The sequence below is a fragment of the Pteropus alecto genome, unplaced genomic scaffold (genome assembly GCF_000325575.1).
Source record: "Pteropus alecto unplaced genomic scaffold, ASM32557v1 scaffold3, whole genome shotgun sequence".
NCBI classification, from domain to species: Eukaryota; Metazoa; Chordata; class Mammalia; order Chiroptera; family Pteropodidae; genus Pteropus; species Pteropus alecto.
Genome location: NW_006442484.1, coordinates 33,084,982 through 33,104,582, shown reverse-complemented (window position 1 = coordinate 33,104,582; position 19,601 = coordinate 33,084,982). Strand labels below are relative to the sequence as shown.

Below are 19,601 nucleotides of genomic sequence, written 5' to 3'. Positions count from 1 at the left end.
CTTGCAACATGTATCATGTTGGTATAAATACAGTTTCTAAAAGGGGGGGAAATAATATAGAAGCATATTTATCTGTTTTTAATTATGTACTTTGTTATAGCATTGAATTTTTCTTTGATTTTTTTCACCACTAGACTAATCCCAGATAGTTTTTAATTTTTATACCATTGAAAGAACCCATATAGAGTCCAGATCAAGTTTAGAGCTGTAATTTTCAAAACTGAGTCATGATCAAGACAATATCTATATAACATATATATGTATATATTGATTAGTAATTAAGGCACAGCTATGTCAATGATAAAGCACAATGCTACCTGAAAACTACCTGAAACAAAAAACAAGTAGCAAGTAATGGCTTCTCCTTATAGTGGTTTTTTCTCTTTGAGTTACTAACTTGATATGGGATTGTATCTTATTTATACATAACAAATGCTTATTCTGTTTATGGCTATATAGTATAGCATGCACTAGTGTTTAATAAAGTTTATAATTTTAAATTTCTTATATAGCATGTAGTTTTGTGAGAAATCATACATGCGAACAAAGAGACTACATGTTAAATGTATATCAATATTTCAGCCTTTTCTAAAATTATTTAAGTAATTTTAAAATACTAATTAAATAAATGCTGTACTTTGTTTCTGTAGAACTTTACACTCATAACATTTTTCTTTTAAAGATCAGTGGATAAGTCTGTCATAGTGTATGATACTGTAAGTATTTCAAAATCTTTGTGCAATCTATGTAAATTGCTTTTAGGCTACTGAACTTCAAGTTTAGTTAAGCAAGCTGAAAAAAATGTATACCTTTTTTCTGTTTATGATGCCTGAGAATATAATATATACATTCATAAATGCTAAAATAGTTATGCAAGTAAGGTATTTCTGGGACAAGCCAAACTCTTAAATAGTTCAATAATGATTCTAAGATGGACAGATGTTTCATCTGATCAAAGAAAATACAGATTTAAAGAGCACCGCTCTCCAAAGTATCAATTTATATCAATTATTCTTAAACTTCTATATGACCTTTTCAAAACAGCAAAAGATGAATGTTTATCCCAGGGTTTGGGGATGGTATAGCTGAGAGTGGCCTACCACAGTTAAGAGTTTTGGCTGGATCTAGAGATTAGTAATTAGGAAGAGTAGGGGTTATAATGGTTTTGGAAAAATGGGAGTTTTGGGTAGATCCATGTGAATAAAGAAAGACCAGTTTGCCAGTTTGCATGAGTATGAAGATGAATGAACTTTTTACATATAGTAAGGATGTAATTGATGAAAATATTTTCCAAGAGAAGTCAGTGTTGAGTAAAACCTAATGATGACTGAATTCAGGCTGTAGCTATTCCAGCATATGAAATGGAAACATAAATCATCAAAATGTAGTGGGACAAATAAGGAATCTAAATTAGTTCTCCATATAGAAGTTCAAATCACTGAGAGTTCTGACAGAAAATGGGAAAGAATACTTACACTAGGTGAAGTGGATCCTTAATATTTCTAATTAAATTTTCATGAGATTATACATTTACAACAATAGGTATAACATTAAATTTTCTCCATAAAGTATATATGTGAGTCTCAGTTATATCCATCTAGATGCTGGATGGCCAGCTAAGAAAACTCAAAATCTAAGTGACTTTTTTTCTACTCACCAATCCTGCAATGAGTACAAATCAAATATCATAGCAAAAACACAAATTATTTCATATAATAGACATTTAGGTTATTATTAGTAATTTCGAACAAATGAACAAAAGCCAAGAGTCTATTATACTTAAAATTTCTAGGAAAGTGGTCATTAGACAACTGTGCTGATAATTAAGAATGAAATAGCTACCTGATAATATTAGGTATAGATGCTCTTTTTTATTCGTTGGGTAAAATTTCAGCTTCTATTAGTGACATAATGTTTAAATACATATACCATATAAACCATATATGTGAAACAAGTTTTTAGTAGTAAATATACTCTTGCTTGACTAATTGTAAAGCTGTTTTTGTTTGTTTTCAGAATACTGAGAATATACTTCACACATTGACTCAGCATACCAGGTCTGAACTTAACCTCACTTTGTATTAATATTAATTAAAAAAATTAGTCTGAAGATACATAATAGTTGTTTTTATTAACTAGGTATGTCACAACTTGTGCCTTTGCACCCAATATTCTTTTACTTGCTACTGGTTCAATGGACAAAACAGTGAACATCTGGCAATTTGATATGGAAAGACTTTGCCAAGGTTAGTAAGGGCATCACATTTAACCCAGTTCAACCCCATTCACCATTAAAATCAGAAATTCAGTAATTTTTTGACAAATTATTCACATTGCTTTTCTCAATATAACGTATACATCAATATTTAATAAAATTTAAAAATAATTTTAGAGAAGACAGTGTTAAAGTAGTTGACCTATGTTAAAACTGCTGATGAATACTTTTGGGTACACATTCATGTATGTCACACCTTCTATAGTTTTGTAAGCTATTTATTTATATTCCACATTTTTCAGATAATTATAGCCTGAGAACAAAATAGTAATTATAGTTTTATTTTGTTCGTTTTGGCCTCATCAAGCTATGATGACATATAATTTAGGAGTTTTTTATTTTTATCACTGTCAGAGTTAACTAAATATTGGTGCTGATATGCGGATGATAGAGCAAATAGAATTTTTACTGATATCAATTTTATATAATAAAAAAAATCTTTGAGTAAAATAGAAAGTTTCCAAAGAGTAATATTTAATGTATTAAATAATATTATAAATACTATTATTTGAATTTCTGAAATTTCTTGAAAAGATGTTGAAGTAGTAAGACACGAATTTAGGACATTTTATTTACCTTTTAATTCAAATTAAGACTGTTTATAAAAGAAATGCTTTTTTTTTTCATTATTTCACTTGCCTTTTTCTTTGTGTGTGTGTGTTTTTTAAGCAAGGAGCGCAGAAGATCATTTGAAGCACTTTACTGAAGATTGGTCAGAAGATGACGTCTCAGCGTGGCTTTGTGCACAAGATTTAAAAGACCTTGTTGATATTTTCAAAATGAATAACATTGATGGAAGAGAACTGTTGAATCTTACAAAAGAAAGTCTGGCTGATGATTTGAAAATTGGTAAGATTAATGAAAGATTGTATAGGACAGCATATTTTAGATTATAGAAAAGAAATGTTACATAGTATTTCTTTAGGTAACTTAAGGCCACCATGTAAGTGTAATTTAAAAAAAAATGTTTTAATAGTTTAGGTATAATTACATATGATAAAACTCACCTTTTTATAAGTGTGCAGTGCAGTGATTTTTAGTATGTTCACGAAGTTGTGCAACTACCACTACTAATCCCATGCTGATTAGTAGTCCTTCTTTCCTTTCTCTCTCGTCGCTGGCAAACGCTAACCTATTTTCTGTCTCTAAAGATGACTATTCTTGACATTTCATACAAATCATACAACACACCGCCTTCTGTGTCTGGCTTCTTTTATTTAGCATGTTTTCAAGGTTTATCAATGTCGTAGCATATATTAGTACTTCATTTCTTTTCGTGACTGAGTAATATTCCATTATACAAATTTGTCACTTTTTGCCGATTTGTTCATCAGTTGATCGAATTTAGATTGTTTTAAATTTTTTAGCTATTACAAATAGTTGCTAGGTATATTCATGCACAAGTTTTTTGTGTGGGCATGTTTCCAGTTTTCTTGGGCGTATAATTAGGAATGGAATTGGTGGGCCATATGGTAACTCTGTATTTACATTTGAGGAACTGCCAGACTGTTTTCCAAAGCAGCTGTGCTATTTTATCTTCTCAATAGCAATTATATGAGGATTCCAGTTTTCCATATCCTCATCAACCCTTGTTTGCTTTTTAAATTATAGCCCTCCTAGTGGTTTCTAATTGTGGTTTTAACATGCATTTTTCCTCGCGATTAGTGATGTTGAACTTCTTTTCATGTGCTTGTTGCTAAATGCCTATCTTCTTTGGAGAAATGTCTATTCAGATCCTTTGCCCATTTTAAAAACTGGGTTGTCTTTTTATTGCTGAGTTGTTTATATATAAATTTGGATACTAGAACCTTATCAGATATATGATTTGTAAATATTTTCTCCCTTTATTACACAGAAATTTTTAATTTTGATGAAATCTAATTTATCTGTTTTTGTTGTTGTTGCTTGTACTATAGGTGTAATATCTAAGAAATCATTGCCTAATCCCAAGTCTCAAAGATTTACACCTATGTTTTCTTCTATGATGTTTATAGTTTTAGCTCTTATATTTAATTGTGTTATTAATTTTGACTTCACTTTTGTATATGGTATGAGATAGGGGTCCAGCTGCATTCTTTTAGATGGATATCCAGTTGTTCCAGCACTGTTTGTTGAAAAGACTGTTCTTTCTCCTTTGAATTATCTTGGCACCTTGTTGAAAATCAATTGACTGTAAATGCGAGGGTTTATTTCTGGACTCTCAATTCTATTTCATTGGTCTACTAGTACCACACTGTCTTAATTACTGTAGCTTTTTAGTAAGTTTTGAAATTGAAAAGTGTGTGTTCTCCATCTTTGTTTCTGTTTTTATTTTCAAGATTGATTTTGCTACTCTGGGTACCTTGCATTTCCATATGAGTTTTATGCAAAATTTCAATTTCTACAAAAAGAAAACACAATATTCATAGGGATTGTAATGAATCTGTAGATCAATTGGAGGATTGTCATCCTAATGATATTAAATTTTCCAGTCTCAAAGCACAGGGTGTTTTTCTGTTCAGGCCTTATTTCTTTCAACAATCCTTTATAGTTTTTACTGTACAAGTAATCTTTTCTTAGGTGTACAGTTTACTGGCTTTTAATATGTTCACCACTATCTGATTTCAGAACATTTTTATCCCCCCCAAGAACCCTGGTCTCCTCTCCCTAGTCTCTGGCAACCACTAATCTATTTTCTGTCTCTATGGAGTTGCCCGTTTTTGACATTTCTTAGATGTGGAACCATACAATATGTGGCCTTTTGTATCTGGCTTCTTTTATTTAACACAAAGCTTTCAGGGTTCATCCATGTTTTTGTGTGTATAAGTACTTCGTTCCTTTTTATAGCTAAATAATATTCCATTGTATGGCTATGGCTATACCCCATTTTGTTTCTCCATTTATCACTTGATGGACATTTGAGTTGCTTCCACTTTTTGGCTGTAATCAGTGATGCTGCTCTGAACATATATGTAGGAGTTTTTGTATGAACCTATGTTTTCATTTATCTCAGGTATATGATTAGGAGTAGAATAACTTTACATTTAACATTTTGAGGAACTGCCAGACTATCTTCCAAAGCAGCTATACCATTTTACATTTCCACTACAATGTTTGAGGTTTCCAATTTCTTCATATTTGTCAACACCTGTTTACTACTTGTCTTCCTGATTATAGCTGACCTAGTAGATGTGAAATGGTATTTCATTGTGGTTTTGATTTGTATTTAATGATATGGAGCATCTTTTCAAGTGCTTATTGGCCATTTATATATCTCCCTGGGAGAAATGTCTGTTCATATCCTTTGACCTTTTTAAATTGGTTTATTTTTCTTTTTGTTGTTGAGTTGTAAGAGTTGTTTGTGGATTCTGGATACTAGATCCTTATCAAAAAACAGTTCGAAATCTTAGTGTTATACTCTGATAAAAATAACCAGACACTGTTATCAATAAGCAATAATAAATTCTTAACCAGAATGCTGAGGAAATAGGATATCCATAGTGAGAATTATTGTTAATGAAAAGTCAAAGTTTGTTATAGAAAACTATTTTAAAGTTTAGTATTACACTTTCCATGATATAGTACGTGAACCTATTTAAATTTCTCGGGAGCTTATGGCTTTTTAAAAAGTTAACAGAACGATGATTTTGTGATAATACTTAGGGTTGGATGGTTTTTGTACCCAGGCCATACTATGAAAGTTACTTTTGTATCTCTGACAACTTATTTTCTTTGTAATTTACTGTTTCTTCCTGAAAGTAGGTAATACAGTGTAGTTTTTTTTAAGTTCTGGTAAATTTAACATCTTCATTGTTAAATTTGAATTTAACAATGTGACTTACCATTACTCACAATAACTCTTAACTACCTTATCATACAGGAACACTTGACAATGTTAAATAAATTCAGATTTCAACAGTGGATGTTTGAAAACACGAGAGAAGCATAATAAAAACAATAGTAATAAAATTCTATTCTGATAGCCAAATATATAAAGAATAAGAAATTCTTATAGGATTTAATGGCCCGAAATAATTTTTGAAGGATGAGTCTCAAGTTTAGTAGTTATGGTCATTTTAAAGTTAAGTGAAATAAGTTTTGAGAGTATCAGACCCAAGCCAAAATTGAAATGTAAGTTAAATAAATTCTGTGGTGGTCCGATAGCTACTTGAATTAGGAAAATCATTATTATGAATGGAGAAAACAATGTTGCACATTCTCTAATAAATAAGAAATCTGCTTTGTGTTTGTGTTCTAAGATTTCTAAAGTCTGCAAATTCAACAAATTCAACAGAACAAATTAGTAAATAGACTAGCACATTTATTTTTTCACATCATTCTAAAGTATTTTAAAGTTTTTGCAAAATTATTAAAGGATCAAAAGGCTAACTTTAGTCTTCTACAGGTGCTACTTTAAGCTACAGCGAATTTGTCTTGAGTTTTAAGAAAATTTGTTTCCTCTAAACAATAAATTGGAATAACAGAAAATTGAAATTGGGTGAGGAAAAAAAAAATGTTAAGTAAACTGATGAATATATGATAATGAATTTTTACTCATTCCGTGCAGAACTATTTACTTGTATTTGCATTAGTGGTACAACTGTTAAAACAGTTCCTATGTCAGCATGAATAAATATGAATTTGCTTAACATTTATCATATGGAGGAAGTTGATTAATTGAGCAGTAAAGTATATTGGAGTGTTGGAGACCAAAGTATATCGGTATTTAACACTTAAAAAAATTATTGTTAAGGGATCAAGCAGTCCATCAAATCTTTTTTTCAGCGTCTTTTGTAAATATACAATAAAGGAACTTTCTGTAGACTTAAACACCTGTTGGAATCTGGTGCTTTAACCTAGGATAATGGTCATTTTCTAGGATTGTGTTAATGAAAACAAGGGTACAGTAGACATACAGTTTTAGGTAGGAAATAACTCCTTATATCTAGTCCTACATTTCCATAAGGAATGTCCAGATAGATAACAGGTACAAAATATCTTTGACATCTACTATAGCATTTACTATCTCATTCAAAAGACTCAAATTATGAAAAGTGAAGCACAAGAAAGTCTCTCAGATGTGATGCTAGGCAAGCAGTAAGTCTACTAACTAGCCACGTAACTTTCATCTGCACATTAGCCTCAGTTTATATCTGGACCTTTGAAATATTGCAAAATGCTACTGATCTTGGAGTTTGGAATTGCTGTAGATAATATAATAGTAGAAACTTGGAATGACAAATGCCAAGAAACTCTTGTATATCATGTCAGTCCTTATATTCAAATATTTATCAATCGTAGATTCCTAATTGGGAATGAGGTTTTTTTCAGAGTTCCCTCTACCTTTTGCTCTTGTGTTTCCAAGAAACTATAAAAGCACATGAGACATTTTTAATCATTTTCTAATTTAAAAATTATATCAAGTTATATCAAATGCATTTTAAAACTTTATACAACTGTCTTAATATCCTCAGATTTTGACAGTTTCGCATTTCAATACCTAGTTCATTTCCTAGTAATACAGTACTTCCTGATGTATATTTTCACTTGTTGCCTAACTGCATATAGTGTTAAGTAATAACTTTACTGTAATTTTTTTTTATACATGATTAAAGTGAAACAATTCCTTCAAATCTAGTTACTTTTGGCTGACCTGCTGTTAGAGTGGGCATAACCCTTACAATTCAGCAGCTGTCCTTAAATTAGCCAACCCCACTTTCCAGTGAATACTTTTTGGACATTTTGGGATCTCTTTTCCTCAGGCCTATCAGATGTCCTGTTGCTTCTTTCCACACAGATGTCATCTTCAGGTCTTAGGGATATTGGCAGTTTGTTGTCACCTATTCATCTTGTGGAGTTCATGAGGATACCTAACTTTGTTGGAAATGTTACATGTGGGATTTGATTTTGCTATCTAGTTTCTGTTTTTATGTAGAGATTCAGAGAAATTAAACTATAATTCTACTACCACTATCTTCTCCAAATCCTTTAAAAACTCCCTACTGAACCTATAGTTGCATTTCCCTTTTCTTTCCTAATATAGTTTTTATGTATTTGTTTTCTCTTGATTATTCTAGACAGAAGCTATTTTTTTAATAAAATTTATTTTAAATACTAAGCTGTTTTTTAGTTTTCCTGAGAAACTAGTTTTTGGTTGTGATGTTCTCTCTCGAGCAATGAAGAGATAATAAAGTGACCACCCTGATGGGCTGTGCTTGCTAGTTTCAGGCTGTTGGGCCGTCTTGTTACCTGCTGGCAGCTGGTGCTGGCGTTGCTCTTTTGGCAATAATCTTATAGGACAAAACTGGAGAGAGTGAAGGGTACAAGTAGAAAGGTCTCTCTTCCATTTTGTGCACGCACATCTCTGCTATAAGCTCTCATCTCCCATCACCGACTCTGGAACCCAGTTACCTCTGTTTCCTCATGGGTTTTCAGAGTTTTGTTTTCTATTTTTGACAGTTACCTGTCTAGAAGCCGTCAATTCTCAATTTATGTAGCATTTCCAGAGGTGGGTAAGCAGTAGGAATGAGGGTAGAAGAGTTAGTGGCCTATTTAACTTGCATCTTATTAACCAGATGTCTTTTCAGGGATATAGTATATACAGGCATACCTCATTTTATCACATTTTGTTTTATTGCGCTTTACAGATGTTACGTTTTTTACAAATTGAAGGCAAGACCCTCCACTAGCAAAAAGATTATGACTCGCTTTATTGCGGTGGTCTGGAACTGAACACAGTATCTCTGAGGTATGCCTGTATATCCAGATATTGCCCCTTACCCATACTGAGGGTTTACTAGCCCTCGGCTGGAAAGGGTCCTTTCCTTCTGAACAGTTAAGTTTAATAACACTCAATCCTGACTCCCAGTCACAAAAAGAGGTGTTTGTTTCTGGCCAAGTTCTGTGGATTTGACTTGGTAACTGCTTCCCTGAAGGCAAATGGATATGACTGTTTTAAATTTAAGACATTAAAATTGGACAAGGGTAACACCCAATTTAACCTTTTCTTATCTGGGGCATTTTGAAATAGGCTTTCTGTATCCTGTATTATAAATATTATAAACATTCTAAATATTAGCGAACATATAATATTTTTGACCGAGTGGGAAATTTATATATTTTTCAGACTATTAAATGCTTCTATAGTCTTCCCTTATTATATGTTTTAAATTATCCCTTTAAATGAGATGGCTACTGTCTGATTATAAACATCCCGTGGTATTTTAAAAAATTATTTTAAAAATCTTCAGTTTGATTTCAGTGAATTACATAAGAAGTCATAAGAAAGCAGTGAAGTAGTCCCTAATAGGTGGCAGCTGCTAAATTGACTTGCCATACTTCCTTAGATATGGTTAAACAGTCCGGATAGATTTAAACAGCTTATGACACAACAGGCAGCATGAGCTTCATGTTCACGTTGGTTTCCGTTTTACCCTAAGTCTTGGAGGGACAATTTGTATTTGAGTCACACCTGAGGAACCTTGAGCCCATGACTCCCACCCCTACCCACCCATCACTGCCAATCTTGTAAGACTGTTGCTAGCAAACTAGCCCAAGAGGAAGACATCTGTGTACTAGATCAGGAAACAGATCTGCTCTCTGAGTGGAAGGAAGATGACACTCTCTAGCTTCTGAGGTTTGCAAACATCCTTGAAAAGATTGCAGAGACACAATGTATCAGAAGGTGTGTATAAACCCCATGGAGCATTGCCTCCCAACAGAAAAAAGCTGATTTGGCTTTTTATGGGAACTATTAGGCATTCTGAAATGTAATTCTTTTCTTCTACCCATGATACCCCAAACACCTGCACCTAAAGTAGAACTGTTAGTTAATTTTAAACACCTAAACGGCTAATAACACTAAACTTCCTAAAATTAATTGTATTAAACTTCCTGAAATTAAAAATTAAGGTAATTTTTTAAACAGGATAAAAATAAAAATACAGTAGAATGAAACTGTGTACAAACTTAGATAAACTTATTTTGCGATTTTGTTTCATATGAGAATTAGCAAATATATTCAATTTTATACAGTTTAAAAATATGAAATTTTTACATTATTAAGTTGAACATCTTTAAAAATTATTTTTAGGTAATTTTTTGTTGTCTAAATAACCAATAATAGCTTTTTCTGATTTTGCGTAGTATATTAGTGTTCAGCAATCTAATTCTTAAGAACTTTCGGAATCTAAGGTTGTTTACAATAAACTATTAGTCGCTGATTTAACTACACAGTATTCTGTACTACAAAAATTCATTAAAGAATTTATAAAGAAAACAGTTGTATGTGGTAAAATAGTATGTCTAAAGATTTTTGTTTGTAAATAAAATCTTCCCGTATTTGCTAAGGAGTTGCATAAAGGTTACCAGTAGTTCTAACAGAATAATTTCTTTTTAGAATCTCTAGGGCTGCGTAATAAAGTACTGAGGAAAATTGAAGAGCTCAGGACAAAGGTGAAAACCCTTTCTTCTGAAATTCCTGATGAATTTATATGTCCAATCACTAGGGAGCTTATGCAAGATCCTGTCATTGCATCAGGTATGTGTGATGTTATTCTAAGCTACAGGGCGTATTATGTGCTAAATGAATAATGCAGACAGTTCACAGAAATTTATTTACATGTGAAAAGTTTTTAAAACTCCTGTTTTATTATAAGTAATCCTGTTTTTTTTTCTTAAACACTTATTAGCTTAAGGTGAACTATTAAACATTGTATATTTCTTAATGACTAAAATGGGATGGAGTAGGTTTGAATGAGAGACAAAAGGAGTAAGTTTTGCCAGCTTTACTTAAACTTGTGAAATGTATAGTTACTAGAATGTAAAGTTAAAATATTGTGGTTTTTTTAGGGTAGATTGTTGAGATCACTTACATTTATTTTGTCCGTCATGGATTTAAACAACCTTACAGAAATAAGAATTTAAAGGTCATAAAGCATCATTCCACATTAATTTCTAATCTTTCAATAAACAGACATACATACTTTACATAGTTATAATCAGTGAATCCATATTATATTTTTTTATTTTTGTGTAAAACTTTTGAATTTTATTCTACATAATTTTCAGGTTTAATAACTTTATTCCATTGTGGGCCTATGCTACATTTTGTTTAACTCTTCTACTCTTTGGTGTATGTATGTGTTTGCAAATCTTTATATTGTAAGTAACATTGCAGTGATATCTTGCTACTTTTTCTTTTTTGTTATTACCATTACTTAGGATTATTTTCATGGCATGTGTGTCCCAAAGCAGAATTTACTAATGAGAATACTTTATGAACACAAAAAGAACAGTCTTGATAGTTTTTGTTAGATTTGTTATTAGATTGTTTTATAGAAAAAACATTTACAGTGCTACCAGCAATATATTTAAGTATACTTGTTTTTCCAGTTTTTTGATCATCAAATTTTATAACTATTTTTGCAAGTTTAGTAGTTGTTTGAAATTGTGTTCCTTATGTTGCTGTGGAGGCAAGAAAATTTTCTACATAGTTTACCAGTTAAATATACTTGGGTTTAAAATATTTCTCCATCTTCTTTGATAATTAACTTATCTGAAGGATTCGAATACCACCTTATATTATTGTGTCCACGTTATTAATGAAACTAATATGAAGTTTTATTTTGTTAGTATCATTTTAATGTATTTGTTTCTACTTCTCTGAACTTTTGTAGGCAGGAACATTTTCATTTATACAACGGTAAACGTTTTCTTCCAGTTTTTATTTTATTTAAATGCATTGGAGTGACATTGGTTAATAACATTATATGAGTTTGAGGTATACAGTTCTATAGTACCACATTATATTTATATCTGTATATCCATTGTCTGCTCACCATTCAAAGTCTAGTCTCCTGTCACCATATATTTGACTCCTTTTACCCTCTTCATCCTCTCCCCACCACACTTCCTCTTTGGTGACCACCATACTACTGTCCGTGTCTATGAATTTGTTTTGTGTTTGCTGCTTTCTGTTTTATATCCCATGAGTAAATTCATGTGGTTCTTGTCCCTGTGACTTATTTCACTTAGCATGATACTCTCAACATCCATCCATGTTGTTGCAAATGGTAGTATTTCATATTTTATTATGGCTGAGTATTTCATTGTGTATATGTACCACATCATCTTTATCCAGTCATTAGTCAAAGGACACTTAGATTGTTTCCATGTCTTGGCTATTAAAAATAATGCTCTAAAAAAAAAAAGAAGAAGAAGAAAAGAAAGAAATAATGCTGCAATGAACATAGGGGTACATATATCTTTACAAATAAGTGTTCTCAATTTTTTCGGGTAGATACCCAGAAAGAGGATTACTGAGTCATGTGGTAGCTCTATTCTTAATTTTTTGAGGAACCTCCTTACTGTTTATACTTAGAAGCTATACCAACATACATTCCTACCAGCAGTGTACGAGGGGTCCCTTTTCTCCACATTGCCTCCAACACTTATTTCTTGTCTTATTGATAACAGCCATTCTAATAGGTATGAGGTGATATCTCATTGTGATTTCGATTTACATTTCCCTCATAGCTTGTAAGATTGAGTATCTATTCATATATCTGTTGGCTGTCTGTATGTCTTTTTGGGAGAAGTATCTGTTCAGATCTTCTGCCTATTTTTTAATTGGGCTGTTGTTGAGTTTTATGATTTCTTTATATATTTTGGACATTAACCTCTTATCAGAGGTATTGTTTGCAAATATCTTCTCCCATTCAGTTGGTTACCCTTTTGTTGATGGTTTCTTTTGTTGTGCAGAAGCTTTTTAGTTTGATGTAGTCTCATTCATTTTTGCTTTTACTTCCTTAGCCATTAGGATCAAGTTCATAGAAACCTCTCTGAGACTAAGGTTCATAAGTTAGGTGCCTATCTTTTCTTGTATGTATTTTATTGTTTTAGGTCTTGTATTCAAGTCTTTAATCCATTTTGACTTAATTTTTGTGTATGGTCTCAGCAGCCTAGTTTTATTTTTTTGCATGTGGCTTTCTAATTTTCCCAGCCCCATTTTTTGAAGAGGCTTTTCTTTTTCCATTGTATGTTTTTAGCTCCTTTGTCAAAAATTAGTTACCCTTATATTTGTGAGTTTATTTCTGGGCTCTCAATTCTGTTCCATTGGTCTGTGTGTGTTTTTCTGCCAATACCATGCTGTTTTGAATATTGTAGCTTTGTAATATCATTTGAAGTAAAGGACATTGATACCACCAGGTTTGTTCTCAGGATTGCTCTGGCTATGTGGGGTCTTTTGTAGTTCCGTACAGATTTGAGGATTTTGGGTTCTGTTTTTTGAAAAACGCCATTGGGATTTTGATGGGAGATTGCATTAAATCTGTATATTGCTTTAGGTGGTATGACCATTTTAACTGTTATTTCTTCCAGTCCATGAACACGGAATATCTTTCTATTTCTTTGCATCATCTTTTTCAATAATGTCTTTTAGTTTGCAGTATTTAGAGCCTTCATGTCCTTTAAGTTTATTCCTAGGTATTTTATCCTCTTTGTTGCAATCGCAAATGGGATTTTCTTAAATTTTTCTGATATTGTATTAGTATATAGGAATACAACACATTTTTGTACATTGATTTTGTATCCTGCAACTTTACTATGTTTATTGTTTCTAATATTTTGGTGGAGTTGTTTAGGGTTTTCTGTATATAGAAGCATCTCCAAATGGTGACATTTTTACTTCTTCATTCCCAATTTGAATGCCTTTTATTTTTTTCTCTTGCGTGATTGCTCTGGCTAGGACTTCCAGTACTTTATTGAATGAGTGATGAGAGCATCTTTGCCTTGTTCCTGATCTTAGAGGAAAAGGTTTCAGTTTTTCTCCATTGAGTATGGTATTAGCTGAGGGTTTGTCATATAATGGCCTTTATTATATTGAGACATTTTCCTCCTATATTCATTTTGAGTATTTTAATCATAAATGGCTGTTATATCATGTTAAATGCTTTTTCTGCATCTATTAATATCATGATTTTTATTTTTTATTTTGTTAATATGGTGTATCACATTGATCGATTTGCATATGTTGAACCATCCTCACGTCTGTGGAATGAACCCCACTTGATATGTTATCTTTTTAATGTATTGTATTTGATTTGCTAGTATTTTGTTGAGGATTTTTGTGTCTGTATTCATCAGAGATTTTGTCCTGTATTTTGATTTTTTTGTGTTATCCCTGCCAGGTTTTGGTATTAAGGTAATATTGGCCTTGTAAAATAGTTAGGAGGTATCCTCTCTTCAGTTGTTTTGGAAGAGTTTTAGAAGGCCGGGTATTAAATCTTCTTTGAATGTTTGGTAGAATTCATAAATGAAACCCTCTGGTTCTGGACTTTTGTTTTTTAGGGAGGTTTTTGGTTGCTGTTTCAATTTCCTTACTGTTTATGTCTATTTAAGGTTTCTAGTTCTTAATAGATCAATCCAAGAAGGTTGTGTATTTCTAAGAATTTGTCCATTTCTTCTAGGTTATTTAACTTGGTGGCATATGGCCTTTTATAGTATTCTTGTATAATCCTTTGTATTTCTGTGGTATCCATTGTAACTTCCCCTTTTGATTTCTGAATTTATTTGAGTCTTTCCTCCTTTTTCGTTAGTGAGTCTAGCCAGTGGTTTGTCATGTTATTTATCTTTTCAAAGAACCAGCTCTTTGTTTCATTAATTTTTTCTATTGCCTTTTCTCTATTTTGTTTAATTCCATATTTTTTATTATTTCCTCTGTGTACTGACTTTGGGCTTTGTTTGTTCTTTTTCTAGTTCTTGAGGGTGAAGTATTAGATTTTTCTGATATTTTTCTTCTTTCCTGAGGTAGACCTATAATGCTGTGAACTGCCTTCTTAGTACTGCTTTTACTACAAACCCCCAAATTTTGATATGTTGTATTGTCATTTGTCTCTATGTATATTTTGATCTCTTTATTTCTTCTTTCACCTAGTAGTTGTTCAGTGGCATGTTGTCTAATCTTCACATATTTGCGGTTTTTCCAGTTTTCTTCTTCTTGTTAATTTCCAGTTTCATATTATAGTTGGAAAATATGCTTGGAATGAGTACAGTCTTATTAAATTTATTGAGACTAGTTTCGTGCCCCACATATGATCTATTCTTGAGAATATTTTATGTGCACTTGAGAAAAATGTATATTTTGTCATTTTGGGATGTAATGCTCTGTAAATATCGTTTATATCCATTTGGTCTAGTATGCCATTTAAAGTCGATACTTCTTTATTGACTTTGTTTGGTTGATCTTATCCATTGCTATCAATGGGGTATATATGGCCCCTACTATAATTGTATTTTTATCAGCTTCTCCCTTAGGTCTATTAGTAATTGTTTTATATATTTTGATGCTTTCATGTTGGGTGCATATGTATTGATAAGTGTTATGTCTTCTTGATGAATCGTCCCCTTTATCATTATAAAATATCTTGGTCTCTTGTTACCTTTTATCTTTCCATCTGTTTTGTCTGATATAAGCATGGCTACACCTGCTTTTTCTCTGGATGCCATTTGCTTGAAGTATCATCTTCTAACCCTTTGCTTTGAGTCTGTGTTTATCTTTGTAGCTGAGATGGGTCTCCTGAAGGCAACATATAGCTGAGTCTTGTTTTTTAATCCATCCCACTACTCCGAGCCTTTCAAGTTGGCTACTTTAGTCCACTTACATTTAGGATGATTATTGATAGACAAAGACTTATTGTAGCTATTTTATCTTTTGTTTTCTGGTTGTTCTGTATCTCTATAATTTCTATTCCCTGTGCTTCTGTGTGCTATTTTAGTTTGGTGGTGTTCTTTTATTTTTTTCCCTTGTTTTTTTATGTTACATGTCTTAGTTCTGGATTTTTGTTTTGTAGTTACTGTGAAGTTTAGGCAAAACTTTCATATGTACAGTAGTTCTTTTTCTTCTAATATATCTTTTCTCTATGCGCATTCAGTCCTTTTCCCTCTTTCCTTTTACGTTTTTGTTGTCACAAATTATCCCTTTTTTATGCTGTGTATTTGTTTCCAAATTGCAGAAACTATAGTCTTTTTAAAATTGCTTTTACCCTCTTTAACCTTTATGTTGTAATTAAGTGTTTAATACCCTATTCTGAAATAGAATTGCAGTTTCCTGCTTCTGTCTGTCTGTCATCTTACTCACAATTTTGTATCATTTTGTCTTTTTGATTCAGGTGGAAGAGCTCTTTTCAACATTTCTTGTAATGCAGGTCTTGTGGTGGTAAACTCCCTCAGCTTTTGTTTGTCTGGAAAAGCCTTTATTTCTCCTTCATATCTAAAAAATAACTTTGCTAGATGTATTCTTGGTTAGTGATTTCTCTATTTCAATACTTCGAATATTTGATTCCACTCTCCTGGCTTGTAAGATTTCTGCTTAAAAATCCAATGGTAATCTAATGGGGTTTTCTTTATAGGTAATAGTCTTTTTCCCTTGGCTTCCTTGAGAATTCTTTGTTATTACCTTTAGAGGGTTTTGGTATAATGTGTGTTGAAGGTGGTCTTTTTGCATTGAGATAATTAAGTGTTCTGTTAGCTGCTTGGATTCAAGGGTGCAGCTCTTTCCAGTAGGTTTGGGAAGTTCTTATCAATTATTTCTTTGAATAGGTTCGCTGTTCCCGTCTTCCTCTTTTCTCCTTCTGGTATACCCATTATTCTTGTATTCCTCTTTCTAATGGAATCATATAGTTCTTGTAGACTCCTTTCATTTTTTTTTCCCCTTTCATTTTTTAAAACTCTTGATTTACTCTCTTTTTCCAACTGAGTCATTTCTAGGTGTCAGTCTTCAAGAACACTAATTCTATCTGGTCTACTCTATTTCTTAAGCTAATTCATTCCTCATTTCATTTGTTGAGTTCTTCAACTCCAAAATCTGTTTGGTTCTTTTTTATAGTTTCATTCTCCTTGGTAAAGTACTCCTCTTGTTTATCGATTATTTTCCTGAACTCATTGAACTGCCTTTCTGAGTTTTGTATCTCATTGAGTTTTTCAGAACTGCATTCTTGAATTTTCTGTCATTTAAATGACAGTCTTCCATGTCTTTGAATTTATTTTCTGGGGACTTTTCATTTTCTTTCTGCGATACCTTGGTACCTTGTTATTCATGATGAATTATTTGGCCATCAAAAATACCCCATATTCCCAAGGTGGGCATCCCTCTGTGACTGGGCTGCCTTTGTCTCAGCGCACCACACCCTTGGTGGGATGTGGCAGGCAATGGGGCTCCAGGCCTGTAAGTTCCTAGCACTTCTTTCCTGCATCCAGAAGCTACCAGCCTCAGTATACTATCTGAGGTGTCCTGGCTGTCTCTGAGATTCCATGCAGTGGGTTGGGGAGGGCTAGGTATGGGGAGGTGAGTTTGCATTTTCGCGATTTTGTTTTTTCCATTGGGTTTAGCCACAATGTGTACTGGCCACTCAGGCTGGAATGTTGCTTCTGCCCCTTTACAACCTGCCATTGAAGGATCTAATCCAGTACCTCCACTGCTACCATGTCTGCTGAAGCTGGGCAGGTGATGGGAAGGTAGGGAGGGGCAGATTCATGTGTCTGCAGATTTGTTGTTTTCCTGGTGATGGCTGCTGCTCCACCCAGCCACCATACCTTTCAACTGTGTCTCTACCCCCATCACTTGGCTCAGCCATATTTATCAGCCACTAAAGCTGGAAGGCTGCCTCTGCCCCTCCGATCCTTTCTGGGTTGCCAAATGAGTACTGTAGTCCAACCCTCCACTGCTACCCGGTCAGCAAGTGCCACTGTAAGTGCCAGACTGTGTCTGCTGCTCCCATCTCTCTCCTTGCCACATACTCCTGCTGCTGCTAGCTCAGATACAGCCACCTTCAGATGTCTCAATGCGCAGATCTCTCAGACTTATTTGTATGCTGAGCAGGGGATCCTATGTTGAATTATAGTTGTCTGACTTGTTGAAACTTTCATAGGAGAGGCTAGAAGGTCTTCTCGTGCAGCATGATCTTATGTCATTATGGACATAATAAGCACTCAATAATTTTTTATACATGGCAGTTTACCATTTGAGTATGTTTAGGTATAAAATATTTATTCATCTTCTTTGATAATTACCGAGGGACCTAAATACTGACCTTATATATTGTGTCCGCATTATTAGTGAAACTAGTCATATAGTCTTTTTTTTTTTTGTAAATATTGTAATATATTCGATTGTCTCTACTTGCTCTGAACTTCTGTAGGCAAGAGCATTTATCATTTATACAACTGTAAAAAGTTCCTTCTAATTTTTCAAAAATGCTTATATTTGGAGTTTTATATTTGCTCTGAGATATGACTGAACCAAGAACATAGTTTGTATTCTTTGCAGCTATCCTCTTTTAATTTTAAAATAATATAGTGACATTGTATAAATTTTTTTCAAACAGCACAGAGGTATATAAAGTGAGGCATGTCATCTATTTGGTCCTAAACATAAGAGGTCCTAAACATAAGAATTTATACCAGTTTAGCATATAATTCTAAATATTTTACTCTGTATATTCTTAAATGTCACATTTTTAATACCAATAGTGTCAAGATAGTTTTACAAAACTAGTCTTTTACATTTTAAACTATTTTCTGTCCTGCCTTTTTTTGTGTGTGAAATGTTCATGGGCATTTTCCGTTTTTATGTATGTAGTCATCCCTAAATGCTGTTTTAATTTTTATTTAGTTCCCAGGGAAAGAAGAAGGGATCATGCTACTTACTTTATTCTATTTTAAAAGACTGCCTAATATTCAAATGTATCTGTGCCCTATAATTTATTTCATTTCCTATTGATATTTTGCTATTATAAACTATAGCAGTAAACATCATTGCACAAATTTAGCCTTATAGGCTTAATGTGAATGTTTCTGTAGAATAAATCACCTAAAGCTGAAATTACTGAAAGATATTGACAAATAATCCTCTTAATATAAGAGGTCCATATTTCCTGCATCCTTACCTATGCTGATATTAGCAATCTTTTACTCATTCTCATTTTAAGTAAAAAGTAATCTCAATTTGTAATCTTTGTATAATAAGTTTGACCACTTTTTAATGATTTTAACCATTTATCATTTTCTTATGTGACTTTACTCTTCATAAGCATTTAATTCAAGTTTAGTTACTTTATCTTTGGTTTTTATTATTTAATAAGAAATATACTTTTGGGAGGTCATTTGGCCTAGTAGTTGAGCACATGCACTGAAGAACCAGACTGGCTGGTTACATTACTTATTAGATGCGTTACCTTGTGAGAGGCCATATTACTGATCTGTGCCTCATTTTCCTAGTACTTAACTCGAGATTCTTGTAAGGATCAAATGAATTAATGCATGTTAGATACTTAAAGACCACCCGGACATA

General features: G+C 32.7%; 1 protein-coding gene across 4 annotated transcripts in view; it reads left to right on the top strand.

Moving 5' to 3' along the window:
* Positions 1-19,601, top strand: part of WDSUB1 (WD repeat, sterile alpha motif and U-box domain containing 1) — a 55,858-nt gene that overhangs the window by 13,431 nt on the left and 22,826 nt on the right. For all 4 annotated transcript variants that reach the window (XM_006921104.3, XM_025039237.1, XM_015596481.2 and 1 more), the window contains 5 exons: positions 683-716; positions 2,017-2,057; positions 2,140-2,246; positions 2,945-3,124; positions 10,653-10,793. In XM_006921104.3, coding sequence (XP_006921166.1) covers positions 683-716; positions 2,017-2,057; positions 2,140-2,246; positions 2,945-3,124; positions 10,653-10,793 — 503 coding nt within the window. The remainder of the gene's footprint in view (positions 1-682; positions 717-2,016; positions 2,058-2,139; positions 2,247-2,944; positions 3,125-10,652; positions 10,794-19,601) is intronic.